Source organism: Phallusia mammillata, chromosome 2 (assembly GCF_965637545.1).
Source record: "Phallusia mammillata chromosome 2, kaPhaMamm4.hap1.1, whole genome shotgun sequence".
In the NCBI taxonomy this organism is placed as follows: domain Eukaryota; kingdom Metazoa; phylum Chordata; class Ascidiacea; order Phlebobranchia; family Ascidiidae; genus Phallusia; species Phallusia mammillata.
This window is the reverse complement of record NC_137253.1, coordinates 6016694-6037211: the sequence shown is the minus strand read 5'-3', so window position 1 is coordinate 6037211 and position 20518 is coordinate 6016694. Positions and strand designations below refer to the sequence as shown.

Sequence of the window (20518 nt, the reverse complement as noted above, 5' to 3'; positions counted from 1 at the left end):
AGGCAGCACTCAACGACAGACCCTTCAAGTTCTCAACGACAGACCGTTGGGAATTTCTGTTTAGTGGCGCAACGTAGTATAGGCGTTTAAGGCGTCAATAATTGCTGAGTCAGCATGTTTCAAATTGCGGTATTATTGTTACAATAAACGCCTACGCTCCGTTGCGCCACCAACCGGAAATCCCTAAACGTGGCTACCGTCAGTTCTTACGTTAGTAGCTCTACCGAGGGTGCAAGGTCGAGAGGTGGGATGGACCTTTCAAACCAAACCCGAATTTTCGCTCTGCGCGCTTTACTTTTTGCGTGGTGGTGTGGAGAATTCTGGTCAAGAAAGTACACACGGCCCAAGCATAGCATTTAACGTTGTTAAAGTATGCGCTTGCGTCGCTTCGAGGTGCTTCGAGGTGCTTCGAGGTGCTTCGAGGTGCTTCGAGATGCTTCGAGGGGCTGATTTCACACAAACCAAGTCAGACTTGCTGTCAGTGCCCATGTGTTGTGGTGATATTTTTGCCGTAGAATCGATGCAAAAGTCAATAAAACTGCAATTGTGCTGTTCGGATTTTAAAAACCCTCCTTCGCGAAAGAAAGTTATTCTAGAATTTCTAAAACAAGTTTGTTAAGTTATAATAATAGGTAGAAAATGTCATGTAGAACATGTAAAAGTGGAATTCTAAACAAACTTTGTCTGTAACGGCTTTTCAGAGTATTATGCAAACTGAAATTATAAACTCATTTTGCTCGCGCCGCTTTCTAAAGTTTTGTTCTATCTAACCACAGCTTGGGTTAATGCATGCGCTGTCACTTTTACTTTAAAGTCTGCATTTATTAGAAGACTAAGAAGACGCCAACATTTTCAAATAATTGCTTATGTAACATGTAAATGTAAAAATAATAAAGAAAAATAAAGTACCATACCGTAGCTGGTTGTGAGCACGTTTACTTTAGTGCAGGGTTCTTCAACGGGGCGATTTCGTCCACCGAGGGGGCGATAGTGAAAATTTTGGAAGTTGCGGGGCGATTTGACTTCAAAAGGGGGCGATTTCAACATTACTGATTGTATAAGTATGTACCATAACTGTGAGACTCAGCTAACTTTGACTTACAAGCAGATATAATTCGTCTTGCAAATAAACACCAGGGACAATGGACACATCAGATTAAACATGCTGCTATTCCAATACATTGAGATCTCGAAACCAAGGTTAGGCATTAAATTAGCCACAGGGGACACCTTATTGTGGCTAAGTATGGTGACAGGCCATAATTTTTCCGCTTTTACACTACCTATATTAGGCGCCAGTGCCTTGGAAAGGGGGCGATGGAGCTAAAAAGTTTGAAGACCCCTGCTTTAGTGTATCATATAAAAAAATGCGTTACGGGTTAACCGGTTAATAGCAGACTACTGCAAGTGTTAAAATAAAATTAAAAAAACGAATACCGCCTTTTTTGGTCACAAGTCGTTTTACAGCAAAAATAGTAGACTACTGCTAGTGTTAAAATAGGGCACATCTAGACAAGCAGCGGGGAGTCCAGCATCGCAACTCCCGTCGCAACGCCTCCATCATTTTGATTCTTGGGTTTTGAACGGAGCAAATGTGACTTACTAAGATCCACTCGATTTTTTGGTGGTTTAGCATTTTATCTTGCCAAACACAAATCAATTGATGGACTTCTTTAAAACATCTTAGAAAACAAATCAATACTATCGGATGCTGCCGACCTTGTAAAACTGTTTTGTTTAATAAATAATGAATCAAACACTGCTAAGAACCTGAAAGGTCTGAATAATTGTAACGACTTCAGAATAGTTCAGGTGTATGTTCAAAACGATGCTACAACGAGAAAAATTCTTGAGCTGTCTCTGCAAATCTTTCAACAGATACCACAAACGGCACAAAATTTTTGACATGCCTATTCTGTGACACCATAAAGAACGAAAAGTGCTTTTTTTAAGCGATCTATGTTCCATGATTATTTTTCTTTTGTCTTAACTATGTCCGAAAAATCGTTCTCTGGGGTTTAACATTGTCTCAAGCGTGGTTGCCAACCGACAATAAATTACTGATTAGTTTACCGCAGTGGGGAAAACGATAACGTAATAAAAAAATTCATAATTGACAAGATTTTCGTTGGTACTAAGCGGGAAACGTTTTAAATGTGTGTTCATAAACGATGCGGTAATCGCAGCAAATTATTCGGCCGAAACCGAATCTTTGTAAAAGTGGCTGATTCGGCCGAATAAATTCGACAAACCGAATATTCGGAACATTTCTAATCAGAACTCGAAGTCATGGCTTGGGAATTCCACTGCAAATTCAACTTTTCTTCTCGTGTTTGCACTTTTCAGACAAACGCATGATTTTGGGTAAGTTTTAGAAAATGAGACTGGCCCCAACTGATATATAGTTTACAACTTGAATCCTCGCACTCGTCTACAAAAATTTAATGACTAATGAAACAGGACAGATTAAAGAAAGGCATTTTACAACAGAAACTTTATTACGATAATAAATTCATAGTAACTCCGTTAAGTCTAACCATACAAACAAAATGACAGGTGAAAAAAGCCCGTTTTTACATATGAGGGTACAACATTACAAATTTCCAATTCACAGCAAAAACAATATTTAAAACGTTTACACCAAAATATCGCAATCATATAGCATGACACATTTGAAATCAAACAAAATTGTAACATGTATATCTGCTCCTTTGTGCACAACCTACAAAGATTTGTTGAACAATACTTTGTTTTTTAATAAAATTGTTGTGGAGATATCAATATTTAGTGGCAACAGGAAACCTATATTTTGCTTCTAAGTGCCAGCGTTTTGAAATCTTGTTTTTACAAATTACATACTAAACAGACATTGCGGGCTTCTGTACATCTGTATGATATTCCATTCTCTTTCATTCTCAAATGTTTTTTACAAGCACTGACTCTGTGGCTTGATGTGAATTTTCATGTGACTTTTTAAAGTGTTTCGCGATTTGAAACTTTTCTCGCAAAAATCGCATTTATGAGGTTTCTCATCTGAATGCACAACCATGTGTTGCTTCAAAATGCTAAAAGTCCGAAATGGTTTCTCACAAACCTTGCAAATATGGCGTTTTTCGCCAGTGTGTATCGACATATGACGTTTTGCGTTGCAAGACGTCATGAACCCGTTGTCACAAATTGGACATTTGTATGGTTTTTCACCAGTATGACTCAACAAATGTATTTTCAGGTGCCCTCGAGTACGATATTGCTTTTCACAAATGTCACAGCGATACGGTTTTTCACCAGTGTGAGTTCGTGTGTGAAGTTTCAATTCGGGCAAGGAGCGAAATTGCTTCTGACAGACATTGCACCGATGAGGTTTTTCTCCAGAATGAATCGACATGTGCATTTTTGCATTTTCGAAACTTACAAACCGTTTCTCACAAACATCACATTTATGCTGTTTATCACCGTAGTGACTGGCCAAATGCAGTTTTATCTCACGAAGAGATACAAACCCTTTTTCACAGACTTTACAGCGATGGATTTTCTTGCTGCTGTCGGGCATTCTTGAATCATGCGTTCGTAAAGACCTCGATGTATTAAACCTTTTGCCACAAGTTTTGCACTCAAACTTTTTTTCTTCCACGTTTACACTCATGTGGGTTTTTGACATCTTCCCACGAAACACAAAATTATTTAAACGTTTCAAATAGTTTTTGATAAAACTTACTATGTCTGTAAAAAAGCAAAACGTATCCGTAAATTTCGTTGTCAGGTATTACCGACCCCTCACGGTAGACAAACATAACAGTCCGAATGTAGCTCCGGTAATAAATACGCTAATTGCTGATAAACTAGAACTGCAAAATTCCAAACAGAACTATATAGTTCTCAAGTCTATAATTTGACATAAGCCGTATCGCAAAAACAACGAGCGCTAAGAGTTAAAGCACACACAACCCTATACAATGATTACGAATTTACTACGTTTAACTTTCTAATACTTGACTTACATAGCGTTTAGGTCACGATACTATAAAATATAGACGTAGTTCTAAGCAGTGTACGTTTCCAAGTAAACGAAATTTTAAACTGTACTTTTTCTTTTGGTAGCATATGGCAATTAACGAAAAGCCGTTTATGGCTTCTCGGTAACATGCAAGGGAACGAAACAAGTATAGCCGCAAGCCAGTTTATGACCAGAGCAGTAATTAGCAAACTTGTTTTGTTAGATTCGTAACCGGTCAAGATTTTGTGTTAATGAAAGGCAAGATGATAACGAGCCAAAAAAGATACAACACCAAACAATTCAATGTGATTAAAATGTTAAAATTTATAGTCCGACTCTGATACACGATCAACTGTTAAATTTATTTGAAAAATTCCTACTTGTTAACTATAGTACATTTAACAACACAATGCTTGTTGTTTTTAATAACCTTTAGTGTTAACAGATATGCGAAGTTGCCTCAAAGTAGGTTCTCAGTTTTTCGAAATCTTGTTTTCTCCAAATTTCATAATAAACAGGCATTGTGTTTTGCTACATATCTGCATGATGCTTATTGTCTTTTTTTAAGCTTGTTGCCTTGACTACGGTTTCACAAACATCTGTGTGTCAAAATGGAATTTCATGTGACTTTTTGCTTTATTTCGTAGTTTGAAACTTTTCTCGCAAAACTAGCATTTGTGGTGTTTCTTATCTGAATGCACAACCATGTGTTGCTTAAAACCGCTAGAAGTCCGAAATGGTTTCTTACAAACCTTGCAAACATGGCGGTTTTCGCCATTGTGTATCGAAACATGTCTTATAGCATTGCAAGACGTCATGAACCCTTTGTTACGAATTTGACATTTATATGGTTTTCGCCAGTATAACTCAACAAATGTATTTTCAAGTGCCCTTGAGTACGATATCGCTTTTCACAAATGTCACAGCAATACGTTTTTTCACCAGTGTGAGTTCGTGTGTATAATTTCAATTCTCGCAATGTCCGATTTGTAATAAATCCTGAGGCAAGATAAACATTTAAAAAGGCTTCACCAGAAATACGGAACAGCATTATAAGCGGTTGATCGGTTAAATTGTTTCGTTTTTGTGATATGAAGGTCTTGGTGAGTTGTTTTTTTGATTTACGGTGAGAATGGGCAAGACTTGACACTTGACAATTACATTCACATGAAACGAATTCGTGTTATAAATGTAACAAATTTGTCTTAAGAGTTTACACCAGTATAGAAAATGTTTTTGTTGTGAAAAAGCCACGTATTTAAGATAACCTTTTATTTTGTAATTTGAGAAACGTATCTCGTTGCTCAGATAGTTAGTTTATGCAAGGTGGAAGAAAAAGTTTGATACAGAGACTGCATGGTGTAAGAACCATCCGAGATAAAAATGCAGAAAAGAAGAACTGATGCAGGTTCGATAAAATACAATAGCGCGATAAAATGAAAATAACTCACAAGGCAAGATAAAAAACATTGAAATAGCTACAGCTGAAACCCCCAACAGCATTATAAGCGGTTGAGGGGTTGAATTGTTCCGTTTTGTGATATGAAGGTCTTAGAGAGGGTTTTTCAAAGTAGGCTACTGGTTAGAGAATGGACAGCTCAGCCTTTTGTAAATCAATGGTCTCTGCCAGTGGCTGTTCTTGAGTAATGTGAAATCCCACAACTAGAAAGTACAACATAGGAAAATCTAGAGGAAGTATTACAAAGTGTCTAATTTAGGTGTACTGTGGTGAAAGCAATGTTTTGTGACATTAGATCAGGGTTCGGGAACATTTTAGGGGATGCTTGTAAATTTGCTTGTGGCAATTACCGTACGTGTCAACATTTTTGTGAGTAAGAGTGGTTGGTGCAATCTGAACTTAATCTTAATCAGAAAATACACAGATTCGTGCATGTAGGCTGGATTTTAGGACACTTGCATTTTAACATACACGAAACAAGCAATGCAACAGTTCAACTTAAATCGTTTGGCGGTCCATGAACAACCTTTGCTTGTCATGCCAACAATGATTGAGCTAAATATTTGTGAACTACAGTTTTAACATGATACGTTAACAGATTTTTTTCTCACGTTAGTAGGCTAATTATTAGAAGTACTTCGAGCAGTTTTTTTTCTGTCTTACAGAAACAATAAGTCTAAGCAAAAAAACATTATTTTGACGTTGAAGTAACTGTGTTAAATGACGGATACAATGGACAAAAGCAAAAAAAGAATTGCCTTTTCGATGTAAAACTTGTGGCAAAAGGTTTCAAACATTCATGTCCTTACAAAAGCATGATTCAAGAATGCACAACAGCAGCAAGAAAACCCACCGTTGTAAAGTCTGTGAAAAATGTTTCGTAACCCTTCGTGAGCTGAAACTGCATACTGCTAGTCACAATGGTGATAAACAGTATAAATGTGATTTTTGCGAAAAACGATTCGTTCATCCCTCGAATGCAAAGAAACACATGTTGATTCATTCTGAAGAAAAACCTCATCGGTGCGATGTTTGTGAAAAGCAATATCGGACATTGCAAGAGTTGAAATCTCATGCCCGGACTCACACAGACGAAAAATCACATCGCTGTGACATGTGTGAAAAGCAATTTTCGGCTATGGTTTACCTAAAAAGACATTTGTTGAGTCACACTGGTGACAAACCATACAAATGTAAATTTTGCGAGAGAAAATTTAGCTTTAACGGCAATGCTTTAAGATATATGAAGACGCACACTGGCGAAAAACGCCATATTTGCGAAGTTTGTGAAAAACCGTTTCGGACTTCTACCGATTTGAGGCAACATGTGGTTGTGCATTCGGATGAGAAACCTCACAAATGTAAGTTTTGCAAGAAAAGTTTCAACCTCCTAAACAACGCAAAAAGACTCATGAAACTTCACACCAACAAGAAGACCTCTATGTAATGTTTGCGAAAAAGTGTTCAATACAGCAAGAGAAGTGAAACGTCATGTCGTTTTACATGAAGACCAGACACCTTTACAGTGTGAGATTTGCAAGAAAAAATTTTGGAAAGCTTGGGACTTAAAACAGCTATAGGCTGTTCACCTAGACTAACGTCATTGCAATACTGTACTGCAAACTGGAGTACTTTAATTAAACAATAAAACATTACGTAAAGTTTTTGTCTTATCTGATGGTTGGGAACTGCCATACTTAAAAACATCAAAGGCTTTTTGCGAAGGCTGTAAACAGGCCCAATTGCAAGCCTCAAACCCGATCGAAATCTAAAACAGTTTTCAATCAAAGTCCGAATCAGACAGAAAATTGGTAAAATTGCTGAACAAATGAGAATCTTGGTGAATATTTTTGCGCAATTGTGTTGCTATGATTTGTTTCATCGTCGAAATGACTCAACTAACAACTAACCGTTAAAATAAACTCAACCCATCTCGTGTATTATATTTTCTACTCTGTTGTTGGTGACAATGTAACACAGTGGTTCCCAACCTTTTTTTAACGCGACCCAAATACTTACCAAAATTTAGTTTTGGGATTTCTCGCGACCCATGGACATGTTATTTTAGTTGTATCTTTGTCTGTAAGATAGGAAATTTTTTGAAAAAAAATTACTGCGCCAGTTTAGCAAATCAATAACCTGATAACGAACGAACGCTGTTGTTTTTTACGACCAGACATCTCCATTTATTCCGGAGCTGAATCGAGGCATTATTTGCCAGACAACGCTCTACTGTGAGCTAACACATTACTTTATGACGTCACAAACAGTTTTAAACATCATCACTACAAGTTGTGATGAAGTTATTATTGGGCAACAATTTAAAGCCCTGGGTAATATAAAAGTAACGCTACGCGGCGTCAAAAAGTAGATGCTGTAATTACTACTAAAACAAGCGACCCAACAGAATGTTCAGGCGACCCAACTTTGGGTCGCGACCCATAGGTTGGGAACCACTTGTGGAGTATCGTGTATTGAAGTAATACATAAGCGCGTATAGTATCGTACGAGTGACTGTGATTGCATGAACGTTTTATTTCGTCATCGTCACCTTTTCCAGTTGTCGCTGTTTAACACCCACATGTGGATATATAGTGGCAAAGGTGATGATGACGCAACTGTACAATTGTGCTTAAGGTGTTAAACAGCGACAACTGGAAAAGGTGACGATGACGAAATAAAACGTTCATGCAATCACAGTCACTCGTACGATACTATACGCGCTTATGTATTACTTCAATACACGATACTCCACACACTGATGTAACAGAAACCATGTTTTCTCATCGTAAATTGTTAAAATTTGTTTTTCTTGATGTTTTGGGTCTTTGATTATGTCAATTCCGCACAATCTTTGCTTAAATGAAATGTAAAATAACGGAAATGTTCTGTGATAAAAAGTATATTCGCATTTGGTAAATTGTTCAAGAACTCGTGAAAACCGCGAATTTATGAGCAACATTTAAAGCACCGAACCAAGAAATACTACAATCTACAATCTACGCAGACAGGGTACTGGATACCTGTCGAAAAACAGCGCAAAAGCTACTGACATAACGATATCAGAAAATAAGGCGTGTCCTGGACATTGGACAAACACAGGACAAGAATAGTTTTGCACAATTCCGATCAAAAACAATTCTTCATACATTTCTAAATTTAGCTTTTCTGAAGCATTAAACCAAGACAAATCGACACTCATGCATGACTAGTGATTTTAACTTAATTTTTTTACATTGTAAAGGCCAGATTGATTTATTGAAATACTCCAGTTTGGTATACGATGTCCACAAAAAGATGTCAATGCGTTATTGTTTTTTTGTGAACAGTCAAGTGCCGTTTTAAGTTACCAGCTTTTTGAAATCTTTTTTCACAAATCTCACACTGAAAAGATTTCTTGTCTTCATGTAAAACTACATGATGCTTCACTTCTCTTGCTGTATTGAACACTTTTTCACAAACATTACATCTATAAGTCTTCTTGTTGGTGTGAAGTTTCATGTGTGTTTTTGCGTTGTCTAGGCGAGTGAAAGTTTTCTCACAAAACTTGCATTTGTGAGGTTTCTCATCGGAATGCACAACCATGTGTCGCTTCATGTGCCATAAAGTCGGAAAGGTTTTTTCACAAACTTCGCAAATATGGCGTTTTTGGCCGGTATGTGTCGACATATGTCTTGTAGCGTTGTACGACGTCACAAACCTCTTATCGCAACATTTACATTTGTATGGTTTTTCACCAGTATGACTTAACAAATGTATTTTCAAGTGCCATTGATTACGATATCGCTTTTCACAAATGTCACAGCGATACGGTTTTTCACCAGTGTGAGTTCGTGTGTGAGATTTCAATTCTGGCAAAGTGCGAAATTGCTTTTCACAGACATTGCACCGATGAGGTTTTTCTCCGGAATGAATCAACATGTGTCGTTTTTCATTTTGCAAGGTTACAAATCCTTTTTCGCATACTTTACAATAATGAATTTTCTTGCTGCTGTCGTGCATACTTGAATCATGCGTTCCTAGATATCCGAGTTCCATGTTTTTATTCGTGTACATTTTTGACACCTTTCCACGAAACTTAAAGTTATTTTAAACGTCCAAATAGTTTCTTGCTCAAACCTACTTTTCCTGCAAGACAGCAAAACACATCCGTCACATTCTTTGTTAAGTGATATATTATTGTAAACGCTTCCCGTTAGCCTATTAAGACTGAATTATCTGTCTCAAGTCTAAACTGTCGTCACAAACTATAAACTCTTATTTTATATTCAATCAGGGGTGAATTCACGCTAACGCTTACGAATCTCTGTGCATTATTTTCAGTTTAAATTAGAGCTAAACTATTTAGCAGGGTTATGCCCCTAAATACATACAACCTTTAGCACACCACCTTCTGATTTTGATAAAGACAATACAAGGTAAAATTATACAAATACAAGGCTTTAGAAAGGCTTATTCAAAACATAATCTCGACGCAGTTGGGCGAGGCCTATATATATCCTGACGCCACTGGGCGCGGCCTTTATATCCGGTTGCCAGCTTGCGTCATGCGCTTCTAACTTTACACAACAAAAAGAGAATACACGCGAGTAAAGTTACAGGAGTTGCGATAAAGAATGCGTCAGTTATTCGTTTTTGAAATGCATGGTTTGTTTCTTTTAACAACGCAAGCTTAAACGTTTCCGGTCCAATCCGAGCAAACCGAGCCATATCACATCCTTCTGCCGTTCGCCTGCTATTTGAGGCATGACGGAAATGATTGATTGTCTGTGTTGTTATAACACCATGGTTAGCAAATCAGAGTTGCAAGTCGGGCCGGGCTTTGCGGGCCGGGTTCGGGCCGGGTTCGGGCCGGGTTCGGGCCGGGTTCGGGCCGGGTTCGGGCCGGGTTCGGGCCGGGTTCGGGCCGGGTTCGGGCCGGGTTCGGGCCGGGTTCGGGCTTAGGTATTGATGAGAAAACGGGCCTGACTTTACGTTCCGTGTCCGCCAATTTAAAAAAAAAATAAAGTCACACAGCTAAGTAACAAGTCTACGGCTTTGATCTAATGCCCACCCTACTACAGAACGTATTGTTAACCCATTGTCTACTATTGTTCATTGTGTTTGTTGTCTTTCTCTTTTTTTCTTTCTCATCCTTTGTTGCAAGGCTTTCGTGGATAGGCCTATCAATCAAAAAATCAAAATTTCGGGCCTAAACGGGCTTCTCAAAAACGTTTCGGGTTCGGGCTCAGAACTCTGTAGCAAATCGCACCATGTTGGATTACGCAACAATTATATTCATTCTTAACATTACCATTCGTTGTGTGTTTGTGTTTGACAAAATTGCGGCTATTGTCTTTACTACAGCGCACGGGCCGCGGGTCGCATCCGGCCCTCTTCTAGATGGCCCGCGACCACGATAAAAATTTAAGTGTATATTTTTTAACCACAGGGTGCAGTTTATGCGTTAAATCTCATTTATAAACCAAGGTTTTATAACATATTTTTTTGATTCGATACATCTGTGTTGTTTGTTCCGATCCGAGAGGTAGAACCCCTTCTCTGGGTTTGGGGACGTTTTTACAATTTACACTTGTCGTCATTTGTTAATACTGTTATAATTTGCTTTAAAACTTTTTATGGCAAGTTGAAATCACATAGTGGTCGCGAAGTAGGCTACTGGTTAGAGAATGTGCAGTCCAGCCATTTGCAAATCAATGTACACTGGCTGTTCTTCAGTACTGCGCAACTACAAAGTGCTGGTAAAAAATATAGGCCAAATACTGCCAAGTGGGAAATAATAACACTCCCTGCTTCCAACTCGAACGCAGGTTACAAAACAGGAAAACCTAGAGGAAGTATTTCAAAGTGTCGAATTTAAGTGTAGTGCTCAAATGGCCAAACCTTTCCACACAGTCTTTGGTTAAGAAGCAAAGATGATGTTCTGAAATAACAACAATTGTTTTAAGATAGACCAATTAGACCAGGGTTCGGGTACATTGTAGGGGGTGCGTGCCAATTTACTTGTGGCAATGACCCTTACGCGTCAAATCTTTGTGTGCAATAGTGGTTGGTGCAAGCTAAACTCTTTATTGATGAGAAAATAGACAGATTCGTGCATGTAAGCCCAGTTTAAGGACACTTCCATTATAACACACCAAAAACAAGAAATGTTACAATACAGTTAGATGGTTTGGCGTGCCATGAAAAACCTTCGCTTGTCATGCAAACGTTAATTGAAATAAATGATGAAATATGATATAAAGTTTTAACATGATACAACAAAGTAGTAGCCTACGATTTCACGGTTTTTAGTCCATACGCTTGTCCGCTTAAAAGAGAATAAATTCAACTCAAAATTGTTTTTTTTTCTGTCTTGCAGCAACGATAAGTCAAAGGAAAAATATTATTTTGAACGTTTAAGGAACTGTCACATTTGAAAGGGTACAATGGACAAAAGCGAAAAAGAATTGCCTTTTCAGCGCAAAACATGTGGCAGAAGGTTTAAAACATCAAAATACTTACAGATGCATAATTCAAGAATGCACGATAGCAGCAAGAAAATCCACCGTTGTAAAGTCTGTGAGAAAGGTTTTGTAACCCTTAGTGAGCTGAAACTGCATACTGCTAGTCACAATGGTGATAAACAGTATAAATGCGATTTTTGCGAAAAACGATTCGTTCATCCCTCGAATGCAAAGAAACACATGTTGATTCATTCTGAAGAAAAACCTCATCGGTGCGATGTTTGTGAAAAGCAATATCGGACATTGCAAGAGTTGAAATGTCATGCCCGGACTCACACAGACGAAAAATCACATCGCTGTGACATGTGTGAAAAGCAATTTTCGGCTATGGTTTACCTAAAAAGACATTTGTTGAGTCACACTGGTGACAAACCATACAAATGTAAATTTTGCGAGAGAAAATTTAGCTTTAACGGCAATGCTTTAAGACATATGTCGATGCACACTGGCGAAAAACGCTATATTTGCGAAGTGTGCGAAAAACCGTTTCGGACTTCCACCGATTTGAGGCAACACATGGTTGTGCATTCAGATGAGAAACCTCACAAATGTAAGTTTTGCAAGAAAAGTTTCAACCTCCTAAACAACGCAAAAAGACACATGAAACTTCACACTAACAAGAAGACCTATATGTAATGTTTCTGAAAAAGTGTTCAATACAGCAAAAGAAGTGAAACATCATGCAGTTTTACATGAAGACAAGAAATCTTTCCAGTGTGACGTTTGCAAGAAAAGATTTCGGAGAGCTTGGAACTTAAAATAGCACTTGGCTGTTCACCGAGACTAACATCAATACTGTATTGCAAACTGAAGTATTTTAATTAAAAAATCTGCCCTACGGGTTAAGAAACATTATGTAACGTGTTTGTGTAAAAATATCAAAATATTTGTTTGCAAAAATTGTAAGCAGGCCCGATTGCAAGCCTTAAACCCGACAAAAATCGATGTCCGAATCAGGAAAGAAATGCGTAAACTTGCTGCACAAATGAGAACGAGACTTTGCGCTTGAGGTGAATTGGTAACGAACTCATTTTTGGGTTGTTAAAGTCCGCGCTTATGTCGCTTCGACCTTTGGGCAGCACTCAACGACAGACCCTTCAAGTTCTCAACGACAGACCTTTGGGAATTTCTGTTTAGTGGCGCAACAGAGTATAGGCGTTTAAGGCGACAATAATTGCTGAGTCAGCATGTTGCAAATTGCGGTATTATTGTCACAATAAACGCCTACGCTCCGTTGCGCCACCAACCGGAAATCCCTAAACCTGGCTACCGTCAGTTCTTACGTTAGTACCTCTACCGAGGGTGCAAGGTCGAGAGGAGGGATGGACCTTTCAAACGGTAACCAAATTTTCGCTCTGCGCGCTTTACTTTTTGCGTAGTGGTGTGGAGAATTCTGGTCAAGAAAGTACACATGGCCCAAGCATAGGCATTTAACGTTGTTAAAGTATGCGCGTTGCGTCGCTTGGAGGTGCTTCGAGGGGCTGATTTCACACAAACCAAGTCAGACTTGCTGTCAGTTTCCATGTGTTGTGGTGATATTTTTGCCGTAGAATCGATGCAAAAGTCAATAAAACTGCAAATGTGCTGTTCAGATTTTACAAACCCTCCTTCGCGAAAGAAAGTTATTCTAGAATTTTTAAAACAAGTTTGTTAAGTTATAATAATAGGTAGAAAATGTCATGCAGAACATGTAAAAGTGGAATTCTAAACAAACTTTGTCTGTAACGGCTTTTCAGAGTATTATGCAAACTGAAGATTTTCAACTCATTCTGCTCGCGCCGCTTTCTAAAGTTTTGTTCTATCTAATCACAGCTTGGGTTAATGCATGCGCTGTCACTTTTACTTTAAAGTCTGCATTTATTAGAAGAATTAGAAGACGCCAGCATTTTCAAATAATTGCTTTTGTAACATGTAAATGTAAAAATTCGTCTACCGAGGGGGCGATAGTGAAAATTTTGGAAGTTGGGGGGCGATTTGACTTCAAAAGGGGTGATTTCAACATTACTGATTGTATAAGTATGTACCATAACTGTGAGACTCAGCTAACTTTGACTTACAAGCAGATATAATTCGTCTTGAAAACAAACACCAGGGACAATGGCCACATCAGAATAAACATGCTGCTATTTCAATACATTGTGATCTCGAAACCAAGGTTAGGCGTTAAATTAGACACAGGGGACACTTCATTGTGGCTAAGTATGGTGACAGGCCATAATTTTTTTCGCTTTTACACAACCTTTATTAGGCGCCAGTGCCTTGGAAAGGGGGCGTTGGAGCTAAAAAGTTTGAAGACACCTGCTTTAATGTATCAAATAAAAAAATGCGTTACGGGTTAACCAGTTAATAGCAGACTACTGCAAGTGCTAAAATAAAATTAAAAAAAACGAATACCGCCTTTTTTGGTCACAAGTCGTTTTACAGCAAAAATAGTAGACTACTGCTAGTGTTAAAATAGGGCACATCTAGACAAGCAGCGGGGAGTCCAGCATCGCAACTCCCGTCACAACGCCTCCATCATTTTGATCCTTGGGTTTTGAACGGAGCAAATGTGACTTACTAAGATCCACTCGATTTTTTGGTGGTTTAGCATTCTATCTTGCCAAACACAAATCAATTGATGGACTTCTTAAAAACATCTTAGAAAACAAATTAACACTACCGGATGCTGCGGACCTTGTAAAACTGTTTTGTTTAATAAAAAATGAATCAAACACTGCTAAGAACCTGAAAGGTCTGATTAATTGTGACGACTTCAGGATAGTTCAGGTGTATGTTCAAAACGATGCTACAACGAGAAAAATTATTGAGCTGTCTCTGCAAACTTTTCTCAACAGATACCACAAACGGCACAAAATTTTTGACATGCCTATTCTGTGACACCATAAAGAACGAAAAGTGCTTTTTTAAGCGATCTATGTTCCATGATTATTTTTCTTTTGTTTTAACCATGGCCGAAAAATAACCGGTTAAAAACTAGTGATGTACCGATTCGGCAAGATTTCGATTCGGCCGAAACCGAAAGTCGTCGCGCAAAGTCGTACCCTACGCGTTTGACATGAAAACATAAGTTTATCTACCAGGCAATTAGTGCAGAATGGTTGTGTTTCGTACTCATTTTCGTTCTGTGGGGTTTAACATTGTCTCAAGCATGGTTGCCAACCCGACAACAAATTACTGATTAGTTTACCGCAGTGGAGAAAACGATAATGTAACAAAAAAATTCATAATTGACAGGATTTTCGTTGGTACTAAGCGGGAAACGTTTTGAATGTGTGTTCATAAACGATGCGGTAATCGCAGCGAAATATTCGGCCGAAACCGAATCTTTGTAAAAGTGGCTGATTCGGCCGAATACATTCGACAAACCGAATATTCGGTACATTTCTAATGAGAACCCGAAGTCATGGCTTGGGAATTCCCCTGCAAATTCAACTTTACTTCTCGTGTTTCCACTTTTCAGACAAACGCATGATTTTGGGTAAGTTTTAGAAAATGAGACTGGCCCCAACTTATACATAGTTTACCATCATTAATCCTCGCACTCGTCTCCGAAAATTTAATGACAAATGAAACACGACAGAGTAAAGAAAGGCATTTTACAACAGAAACTTTATTACGATATTAAATTCATAGTAACTCCGTTAAGTCCATACAAACTAAATGGCCGCTGAAGCAAAAAGCCGTTTTTACATATGAGGGTACAACATTGCAAATTTTCCAATTCACAGCAAAAACAATATTTTAAAACGTTTACACCAAAATATCGCAATCACATAGCATGACACATTTGAAATCAAACAAAATTGTAACATGTTTATCTGCTCCTTTCTGCACAACCTACAAAGTTTTGTTGAACAATACTTTGTTTTTTAATAAAATTTTTGTGGTGATATCAATATTTAGTGGCAACAGGAAACCTATATTTTGCTTCTAAGTGCCAGCGTTTTGAAATCTTGTTTTTACAAATTTCATACTAAACAGACATTGCGGGCTTCTGTACATCTGTATGATATTCCACTCTCTTTCATTCTCAAATGTTTTTTTACAAGCATTGACTCTGTGGCTTGATGTGAATTTTCATGTGACTTTTTAAAGTGTTTCGCGATTTGAAACTTTTCTCGCAAAACTCGCATTGATGAGGTTTCTCATCTGAATGCACAACCATGTGTTGCTTCAAAATGCTATAAGTCCGAAATGGTTTCTCACAAACCTTGCAAATATGGCGTTTTTCGCCAGTGTGTATCGACATATGACTTTTTGCGCTGCAAGACGTCTTGAACCCCTTGTCACAAATTGGACATTTGTATGGTTTTTCACCAGTATGACTCAACAAATGTATTTTTAGCTGCCCTCGAGAACGATATTGCTTTTCACAAATGTCACAGCGATACGGTTTTTCACCAGTGTGAGTTCGTGTGTGAAGTTTCAATTCGGGCAAGGAGCGAAATTGCTTCTGACAGACAATGCACCGATGAGTTTTTTTTTCATGTCTGACCAAATGCTGTTTTAGCTCACTGATAGTCACAAAACCTTTTTCACAGACTTTACAACGATGGATTTTCTTGCTGCTGTCGTGCATTCTTGAATCATGCTTACGTAAATACTCGAGTGCTTTAAACTTTTTGCCACAAGTTTTGCACTCAAACAGTTTTACTTCCATGTTTATACCCATGTGAGTTTTTGACATCTTTCCACGAAACACAAAATTATTTAAACGTTTCAAATAGTTTTTGATAAAACTTACTGTGTCTGTAAAAAAGCAAAACTTATCCGTAAATTCCGTTGTCAGGTTTTACCGACCCCTGACGATAGACAAACTTATTAACCTTCCTAATCTAACTACGTTAATATATCCACTAATCGCTGATAAACTAGAACTGCGCAACCGATACACGGCTATAAAGTTCCCAAGTTTATAATTTCACATAAGCCGTACCGCGATAACAACAAGCGCTAAGTGTAGAGCACACACAACCCTATACGATGATTACAAGTTTACTAAGTTAAACTCAATAATGCTTGACTTACATAGCGTTTAAGTCACGATAGCTTACTATAAAATTAGTTGTGGGACTTAGTTCTAAGCAGAGTACGTTTTCAAGTTAACTAGATTCTGAACCGTACCTTTCTTTTGGTTGCATATGGCAAATGACGAGTGTACCAGGACGAAAAGCCGTTTATGACTTCTCGGTAACATGCAACGGAACAAAACAATTATAGCCGCAAGCCAGTTTATGACCGGTGGTGTGATTAGCAAAACTTGTTTTGTTAGATCAGTAACCGGTCACGAGTTTGTGTGGATAAAAGACATGATAATAACCCATCATATAGGCTATATACAACACGAAAGAATTCAATACCCTTAAACAAATCTAAAATTTATAGTCCGTGTTTGAACAAACAAAAATGTATGTTAACATTAATCACAAAAATCATTACCGGTAAAACAAGTACATTTAACATGACTGACTGTTGGTCTTAACCTTTAGTATTAACAGATAAAAGAAGTCGCCTAAAAGTAGCTCTCAGGTTTTCGAAAACTTGTTTTTACAAATCTCATATGAAACAGGCATTTTGTTTTCTTAGATATCTGCATGATGCTTAGCGTCTTGACTGCGGTATCACAAACATTGAATCTGTGGGATGGTATGGATTTTCATGTGACTTTTTGCAATGTTTTGTACCTTAGAACTTTTCTCGCAAAACTCGCATTTATGGGTTTTCTCATCTGAATGCACAACCATATCTTGCCTCAATTCCTTTGAAGTCCGAAATGGTTTTACACAAACTTTCCAAAAAATCGTTTTTTGCCAGTGTGTATCAACGTGTGACTTCTGGCGTTGCACGCCGTCGTGAACCTTTTGTCACAAATGTCACAGCGATACGGTATTTCACCAGTGTGAGTCCGTGTGTTCAAAACGATGCTACAACGAGAAAAATTCTTGAGCTGTCTTTGCAAACCTTTCAACAGATACCACAAACGGCACAAAATTTTTGACATGCCTATTCTGTGACACCATAAAGAACGAAAAGTGCTTTTTTAAGCGATCTATGTTCCATGATTATTTTTCTTTTGTTTTAACCATGGCCGAAAAATAACCGGTTAAAAACTAGTGATGTACCGATTCGGCAAGATTTCGATTCGGCCGAAACCGAAAGTCGTCGCGCAAAGTCGTACCCTACGCGTTTGACATGAAAACATGAGTTTATCTACCAGGCAATTAGTGCAGAATGGTTGTGTTTCGTACTCATTTCAGTTCTGTGGGGTTTAACATTGTCTCAAGCATGGTTGCCAACCGACAATAAATTACTGATTAGTTTACCGCAGTGGGGAAAACGATAATGTAATAAAAAAATTCATAATTGACAAGATTTTCGTTGGTACTAAGCGGAAAACGTTTTAAATGTGTGTTCATAAACGATGCGGTAATCGCAGCAAATTATTCGGCCGATACCGAATCTTTGTAAAAGTGGCTGATTCGGCCGAATAAATTCGACAAACCGAATATTCGGTACATTTCTAATGAGAACCTGAAGTCATGGCTTGGGAATTCCCCTTCAAATTCAACTTATCGTCTCGTGTTTAAACTTTTCAGAAAAACGTCTGATTTGGGTAAGTTTTAAAAAATGAGACTGGCCCCAACTGATGCATAGTTTTACCAACATTAATCCTCGCACTCGTCTACAAAAAATTTAATGACAAATGAAACACAACAGAGTAAAGAAAGGCATTTCACAGCAAAAACGTTTTTACGATAATAAATTCATGGTATCTCATATAAATCTAACCTAACATGCAAAATGGCAGGTGAAGCTAAAGGCCATTTTACATATGAGGGTACAACATTACAAATTTTCCAATTCACAGCAAAAACAATATTTTAAAACGTTTACACCAAAATATCGCAATCACATAGCATGACACATTTGAAATCAAACAAAATTGTAACATGTTTATCTGCTCCAGTGAGCACAACCTACAAAGATTTGTTGAACAATACTTTGTTTTTTAATAAAATTTTTGTGGTGATATCAATATTTAGTGGCAACAGGCAACCTATATTTTGCTTCTAAGTGCCGTGTTTCATACTGAACAGACATTGCGGGCTTCTGTAGATTTGTATGATATTCCACTCTCTTTCATTCTCAAATGTTTTTTAAGCATTGCCTCTGTGGCTTGATGTGAATTTTCATGTGACTTTTTACAGTGTTTCGATATTTGAAACTTTTCTCGCAAAACTCGCATTTGTAGGGTTTCTTTTCTGATTGCACAACCATGTGTTGTCTCAAATCACTGGAAGTCCGAAATGGTTTCTCACAAACCTTGCAAATATGGCGTTTTTCACCAGTGTGTATCGACATATGACTTTTTGCGCTGCAAGACGTCTTCAACCCCTTGTCACAAATTGGACATTTGTATGGTTTTTCACCAGTATGACTCAACAAATGTATTTTTAGCTGCCCTCGAGAACGATATTGCTTTTCACAAATGTCACAGCGATACGGTTTTTCACCAGTGTGACTTCGTGTGTGAAGTTTCAATTCGGGCAAGGAGCGAAATTGCTTCTGACAGACAATGCACCGATGAGTTTTTTTTTCATGTCTGACCAAATGCTGTTTTAGCTCACTGATAGTCACAAAACCTTTTTCACAGACTTTACAACGATGAATTTTCTTGCTGCTGTCGTGCATTCTTGAATCATGCTTACGTAAATACTCAGATGCTTTAAACCTTTTGCCACAAGTTTTGCACTCAAACAGTTTAACTTCCATGTTTATACCCATGTGAGTTTTTGACATCTTTCCACGAAACACAAAATTATTTAAACGTTTCAAATAGTTTTTGATAAAACTTACTGTGTCAGTAAAAAAGCAAAACTACTCCGTAAATTCCGACCCCTGACGATAGACAAACTTATTAACCTTCCTAATCTAACTCCGTTAATATATCCACTAATCGCTGATAAACTAGAACTGCGCAACCGATATACGACTATAAAGTTCCCAAGTCTATAATTTCACATAAGCCATACCGCGATAACAACGAGCGCTAAGTGTAGCGCACACACAACCCTATACGATGATTACGAATTTACTAAGTTAAACTTTATAATGCTTGACTTACATAGCGGTAGGTCACGATACTATAAAAAAGAGACGTAGTTCTGAGCAGAGTACGTTTTCAAGTTAACTAGATTCTGAACCGTACCTTTCTTTTGGTTGCATATGGCAAATGACGAGTGTACCAGGACGAAAAGCCGTTTATGACTTCTCGGTAACATGCAAGGGAACAAAACAATTATAGCCGCAAGCCAGTTTATGACCGCTGGTGTGATTAGAAAAACTTGTTTTGTTAGATCAGTAACCGGTCACGACTTTGTGTGAATAAAAGGCAAGATGATAACTGGCCAAAAAAAGATACAACAAAAAACAATTAAATATCGTTAAAAACAATATAGTTATACTTCGAGTTTAATATACACAATCATATGTTTACTCACAATATTCCTTACCGTTAAAACTAGTTCATTTAATAACTTGTGGAAAACTCACCGA

General features: G+C 37.8%; 2 protein-coding genes, 1 long non-coding RNA gene and 2 pseudogenes across 4 annotated transcripts; 3 read left to right on the top strand and 2 right to left on the bottom strand.

Annotated features, from left to right (window-relative positions):
• The first annotated feature begins 352 nt into the window (after positions 1–352).
• On the top strand, positions 353–558 carry LOC145212083 (uncharacterized). Its single transcript, XR_013856645.1, has 2 exons — positions 353–403; positions 444–558. It is a non-coding gene; the product is annotated as an uncharacterized LOC145212083 (long non-coding RNA).
• Positions 559–2479: 1921 nt separating this feature from the next.
• On the bottom strand, positions 2480–3760 carry LOC145212855 (uncharacterized; the record flags this gene model as incomplete). The annotated part of the gene is made up of 1 exon (XM_080081114.1): positions 2480–3760. A coding segment is annotated over one exon (834 nt), but the record flags the coding sequence as incomplete, so codon positions are not given.
• A 1521-nt stretch (positions 3761–5281) lies between these two features.
• On the top strand, positions 5282–7393 carry LOC145212078 (uncharacterized; annotated as a pseudogene). The gene has a single exon (XR_013856644.1). The product of XR_013856644.1 is annotated as an uncharacterized LOC145212078 (transcript).
• Positions 7394–8057: 664 nt separating this feature from the next.
• Positions 8058–20205, bottom strand: LOC145212854 (uncharacterized). The gene is made up of 3 exons (XM_080081113.1): positions 19124–20205; positions 16008–16754; positions 8058–9530 (listed from the first exon to the last, which is right to left on the bottom strand). The coding sequence occupies exons 1-3, from the start codon at positions 19760–19762 to the stop codon at positions 8754–8756; spliced, it is 2163 nt and encodes a 720-aa protein (XP_079937239.1). The 5' UTR covers positions 19763–20205; the 3' UTR covers positions 8058–8753.
• LOC145212071 (uncharacterized) lies at positions 11824–13545 on the top strand (annotated as a pseudogene).
• Positions 20206–20518: the final 313 nt, after the last annotated feature.

Bases quoted from the DNA above. Each gene is read 5' to 3' on its own strand.
- LOC145212854 (XM_080081113.1), bottom strand. From the start codon at position 19,762: ATGTCAAAAACTCACATGGGTATAAACATGGAAGTTAAACTGTTTGAG. The intron at 16,755-19,123 runs TTAAAAAACATT...AGGGGTCGGTAA, and splicing joins TCAAGCCACAGAGGCAATGC to AACCTGACAACGGAATTTAC. The intron at 9,531-16,007 runs TAAAAAAACATT...AATAACTTTAAG, and splicing joins AGCCACAGAGTCAATGCTTG to TTTCGTGGAAAGGTGTCAAA.